General features: G+C 45.0%; 1 protein-coding gene across 3 annotated transcripts in view; it reads left to right on the top strand.

Annotated features, from left to right (window-relative positions):
• Positions 1-957: 957 nt before the first annotated feature.
• LOC309552100 (rho GTPase-activating protein 7-like) overlaps positions 958-6,000 on the top strand; it is a 211,255-nt gene continuing 206,212 nt past the window's right edge. For 2 of the 3 annotated variants that reach the window (XM_082252881.1, XM_082252879.1), the window contains exon 1: positions 970-1,136. In XM_082252881.1, the coding sequence (XP_082109007.1) occupies positions 1,124-1,136 (13 nt within the window). In that variant the 5' untranslated portion in view covers positions 970-1,123. Of the gene's footprint in view, positions 1,137-6,000 lie in introns of all 3 variants that reach the window. The other variant, XM_082252880.1, reaches the window with a different exon arrangement.

Below are 6,000 nucleotides of genomic sequence, written 5' to 3'. Positions count from 1 at the left end.
GTTAAAAAATGTAGATTTTAACTTTTTTTTGGGGGGGGGAATTTCATATAAAAAAATGTAAAAAATATTGTTATTTTTGCAAAATTTACGCTCTTTTTTTGTTTATAGCGCGTGATCAAAAAATCGCACAGGTGACCAAATACCACCAAAAGAAAGCTCTGTTTGTGGGAAAAAAAGGACGTCAAATTCGTTTTGGTACATCGTCGCACGACCGCGCAATCGTCCATTAAAGTCACGCAGTGCTGAATCGCAAAATACCCCCTGGTCTTTTAGCAGCCAAATCCTCCGGGGCTTAAGTGGTTAATTAAGGGGGCAAATCCTTCCGGTCCAGTAGTGGTTAATTGAAAAAAATGCTGTTGGCTTAATACTACTTTAGACTAGGTTCACTTCTATTCAGCTGGGGAACGCAAGCAAAATCGTACGCATTCCTGACCTCCAGAGAGATGTACTGCACTTTGGTAAATGCTGATGGTGCAATTAATAGCAACCCCACGCATCGACATTGGCGCGCATGCCAAACTGCAGCATCATTTTTTAAAAATGGGTCAGGGGCTTTTTTCCCACGCAATTCTTGCAGGCAGAATATAAATGCGACATGCGTGCGTTTTCACATATCTGAACAGAGCCGCATGCATGTTCACAAGACACTTCCTCACCACTCACAGAAAAAAAAAATAAAGTTTTGCCTTTAGTTAAAGTTTACCTATATATATATATTATATATTTAAATGAAGAAAATCATTGCTTGACTTTTTCAAAATAATGAGCAATTACTAGATGTGAAAAGCAAACTGCCATATGGTAAATCACAGAATGAGGCTACAGCATCCTCCAGAGAAATGACAGAAAAGGACATGAACTATGATCTGATTGGCTCTGTTGTGGGAGGCTCCTCCCACGTGGGGAATGCCCTATGCTTTCCTCTTCCCAGCCTGGGGCTGTGAGCTCAGTGCTGATCCTGGAGTGATGAGGATATGTGCTGGAGGAACTGTCATTGGAGCACAATGATCAGGACAAGCTGGAGATAATCTTCCTGGATTAGCCTGCTCTGCAATATATGGATACCAGTGAGGATCTTGTTTGACATCTTTCTTTATGGTTTAACTGGGGAAGAGTGAGCAAAATGATTGGAACACGTGAGTCAGCCACACTTCTTTTCTGCTTAAAGTGCTTTGTGAAGTCCTAGAAATGAGAGCTGTACAATACAGCTTCCCATATCATATATGGATCCCTCTTCTTGGTGACAGCAATGTTCCCACATGTATCACAGCACTGACAGCTCATGTCATCACCTTTCCATTGGAAGTGTTCTAAGGGGACACATTGCCACTCTTCACCCTGTACTTATTGTTTTATTCCTCATATTTTATTTTTATTTCTTTGTAGTAGTTATTTTATTCTTTTCATGTTATGTTTAATTTAAAAATTAATTTAAAATTACAGATACAGGTATACTTCCATCATGTACCATAGACCACCATCAAGCTTCTTGTTGTAGATTGGCTTATTCCTTGGCTGCCATGCATGGGGGTTATCAATGTTATCACAGCTTAGAGGTGTACATTACAGATGGCTGATAGTATAGATCAGTGTTTCTCAACTCCTGTCCTCAGTATCCACTAACAGGCCAGATTTTAAGTATTACCTTGGAGAGATGCAGACTAGAATACTGCAATCACTGAGCAGCAAATGATATCACCTGTGATGTATTTCAGTTATCTTGCAAACCTGGCCTGTTAGTGGGTCCTGAGCACCGGAATTGAGAACCACAGGTATAGATGGTGTCCATGGAAAGGTGCCCTTTGCCAACAGTCTGCATTTATTCCAATTTGCACGCTATTCAAATTTATCCACTATTTTGTCCTTTTGTAAATACAGTTAATATCACACAGTTTTTTTTCTTCATACTCCTATCCTATATAAAGTAAGCATTTCATGGAAAATGTTAAAAAAAAAAAAAAAATGTTTCCTTTATTCACTGCATTCACACCTGCCCATTTCCTAAACGTGTGACAAAACGCACACAAATGTTTTAGAAGTGCATTGCAATCGCGGGTTGCTCTTGTGGTGCCATTAATTGTTAATTGCATTCCAAGCACGGATAGCAGATACGTGTTTTGCCACTTGTTTGTTGCATGGCAGGTGCAACAAATGCGCCAAAACACCCACTGAAAAAATGCCCAGCGCTACGCGACCAAAAAGGTCCTGGAGCTACTGTGGGATGTTTAGCACGATGCGCGTTAGAACTTGAAGAACACACTGTTCCCGCTATGCTCAGGTGTGAATTGTGGGATTCCTGGACTGATCCTGTTGCAGGCACTATGATTTGGGCAGATGTTTTTTATATACACACTAGAGCTGCACGATTCTGGCAAAAATGAGAATCACGATTTCTTTGCTTAGAATGAAGATCACGATTCTCAAAATCCTTTTTTATTTTATTTATATATATATATATATATATATATATATATATATATATATATATATATATACAATATATATAAATTATATATTTATTATTAATAATAATTTTTTTTTCTTATTAACCATTTGAAATGAAGCTATGACTAGGATTACCCCCCACCCCCTCCTTTGTCATGATAATAATGGGTTAAATAAAGACAGCTCACATTTGAAAAAGCATGGCATGAATGTACACTTCACGGAGAGGGATGAAGGGTGCATTGTCCCCAGGGCCTATGTCTGAAGAAGAAACGGTACGGCCCATCCACCGCATCACGTTGTCTTTCAACTGACGTCAGTTCCTGTATTTGGCGCCATTTGCGGTCCACGCTGGCTCCGCTGTGGCCGATGGCTTCCCCTCCAGGCCCGGCTACCTTAGCAATCCAGCCACAATACCGATGCCAGCATCCCGGGGACACCCTTGTTGAGCCCAGCATCTACACAAATGTGAGCTGATTATTTTTACTATGCAGACATCCCAACTTGCAAAAACCCATGTCAGGAAGGTGGCACTCTGTACCCCCTTCCCCCCACCAATTTACCACAGCTAGAGGATGATCAAATTAAATGTAATCAGTATGCAGAGGTTTACTTCTTCTGAGAGATATTAAAGGAACACTCTAACCACCATGACCACTTCAGTGATTTGAAGTGGTCATAGTGGTAGGAGTCAGAAACACTGCATATGCTGGGATACTTACAATTATGTGCTGGGGATAGTTGCACCCCTAGCACATGTGACTTACTCCTGGCGGGTACTGCTGGCTGGGGCTGCTGACTGGTGGTTACTTCTGGTTGGTACTGCTGGCTGGTGGTTACTGCTGGCTGGTGGGTACTGCTGCGGGTACTGCTGGCGAAGAGTGAGTGTGAAGAGCGGCACAGAGCCGATGCTCTGCTCGGTCTCCTCCCTCAGGCAGAGTGCATTTGATATCACTCCGCCTGTGACAGAACAGAGCTGAAACTATATAGGAAGCATCAGCTCCATTCTGACGGCTGAGCCAGGATATCGCCCGGGTGTCAGGCAGCTGCAGCCCAGAGACTTGGGATATCTGGTTATGTGTCATACCCAGACACATAACGCTTAACCCACTGCACTGAGAATCATGAAAATTGGGGATTGAGATTGCAGGGGAGGGTGAATCGCGATTATCATATGAATAATCGTGCAGCTTTAATACACACTATATTACCAAAAGTATTGGGACACCTGCCGTCACATGAACTTTAATGGCATCCCAGTAATAGTCCGTGGGGTTCAATATTTAGTTGGCCCACCCTTTGCAGCTATAACCGCTTCAACTGTTATGGGAAGGCTGTCCACAAGGTTTAGGAGTGTCAATTGGAATGTTTGACCATTCTTCCAGAAGCGCATTTGTGAGGCCAGGCACTGATGTGGACGAAAAGGCCTGACTTGCAATCGGTCTCCGATCTAATTCATCCCTGAGGTTTGAGGTCAGGACTCTGTGTAGGCCAGTAAAGTTCCTCCACCCCAAACTCGCTCATCCATGTCTTTATGGATCTTGCTTTGTACACTGGTGCGCAGTCACGTTGGAACAGGAAGGGGCCATCCCCAAACTGTTCCCACAAAGTTGGGAGCATGAAATTGTCCAAAATGTCTTGGTATGCTGATGCCTTAAGAGTTCCCTTCACTGGAACTAAGGGGCCAAGCCCAACCCCTGAAAAACAACCCCGCACCATAATCCCCCCCTCCACCAAATGATTTGGACCACTGCGCAAAGCAAGGTCCAAAAAGACATGGATGAGCGAGTCCTGACCTCAACCAGATAGAACACCTAAATTAGAGCTGAGACTGCGAGCCAGGCCTTTTGTCCAACATCATTGCCTGACCTCACAAGTGCGTTTCTGGAAGAATGGTCAAACATTCCCATAGACACAGAAGGTTTTACCAGGTCATTTTTGCTTTTTAGCACTGCGCTACTTTAACTGGTAATTGCTCGGTCATGCAACACTGTACATAAACAAAATTTATATAATTTATTTTCCACTCAAATAAAGCTTTTTTTTTTGGTGGTATTTGATCACCACTAGGCTTTTTGCTATATAAACCAAAACAGACTGAAAATTTTGAAGGGGGAAATAAAAGTAAATCTATAATATTTACATTTTGCTATAAAACCTATCCAAGAAAAACATTTTCTTCATAAATTTTGGCCCAAAAAAATCCCAATAAGTGTATTTGCAGGGTGGTCCTGTGTGGCTCCGATATGTTGTACTACACCAGGCATCACGAAATGGTGGACCGCGGTCCAAATGGGGGCCGAGCCCCTGTCCCATCCGGACCCGGTTGCGTCATTTAGGAGCCGCGTTTATCTCCCAGCCTCTGCTGCTGTCATTCTGAAGACAGCGCAGAGAGCAGGAGGCAGGGTAGGAATGAACCAAGTCCACGAGGCACAGCTCAGCAGTGGATGGAGGGCAGGAGGGGGAGCTGCCGCATTTACCTTTTACATATTAACTATTAAAGTTAACTCTTGCAGCTCCCACCCTCCATCCAGTGCTGAGCTGTGCTTTGCGAACTCGGTGCATTCATATTCTGCCTCCCACTCTCCATGCCGTCTAAGGTAGGAGAGTGAAGAGGGGCAAAGGATACTACTTGAGGGGGGTGTGATGTGAAGGGGGCAGGCTGAATGTCAAGAGGGAAGATTACACCACTGTGGGGGGCAGTGCTGTGTGAGGGGGGGGGGGTGATGTAAAGGGGGCAGTGCTGTGGGGGAGGTTTGATGTAAAGGGGAGACAGTGCTATGGGGAGGGGGCCGTGAAGAGAGTCAGTGCTGTTGGGGGGGGGGGTTAATGTGAAGAGGGGGGGGTTTGTGATGTGAGGGAGCAGTGCAGTAAGGGAGTAAAGGGGTTAGTGCAGTGGGGGGTGCAGAGCACATTACTGTTTGTGTGTGTGTGTGTGTGTGTGTGTGTGTGGGGGGGGGGGGAGTGAAGGGGGGTGGGTGATGTGACGGGGGCAGTGATGTGTGTTGATGTGAAGGGAGGCCGTGTGTGTGTGTGGTGGGGGGGGTCGATGTGAATTGCTGCTATAGTAAGAATCTTGAGGCTTTGCAAAAACATGCGATTTGGACCTCTGCTGGAAGAAATTTTTACTGACCTCCTTAAATTTTTAATCAATATCAATGCACTACATTGTTTGTGATGTGATCTATTTTCAATAAAAATCTTTTGCACTTGACGCCGCTGCAGGTAAGTGCACTGACTGGTCTCTCTGCATTGAAGGGGGCACGCTGGTCATTGCATTGAAGGGGGCACGCTGGTCTCTGCATTGAAAGGGGGCACGCTGGTCTCTCTGCATTGAAAGGGGGCACGCTGGTCTCTCTGCATTGAAAGGGGGCACGCTGGTCTCTCTGCATTGAAAGGGGGCACGCTGGTCTCTCTGCATTGAAAGGGGGCACGCTGGTCTCTCTGCATTGAAAGGGGGCACGCTGGTCTCTCTGCATTGAAAGGGGGCACGCTGGTCTCTCTGCATTGAAAGGGGGCACGCTGGTCTCTCTGCATTGAAAGGGGGCACGGCAC

The sequence above is a fragment of the Pelophylax lessonae genome (assembly GCF_965119305.1).
Source record: "Pelophylax lessonae genome assembly, chromosome: 4".
Classification (NCBI taxonomy): domain Eukaryota; kingdom Metazoa; phylum Chordata; class Amphibia; order Anura; family Ranidae; genus Pelophylax; species Pelophylax lessonae.
This window is presented reverse-complemented; position numbering and strand designations above follow the sequence as displayed.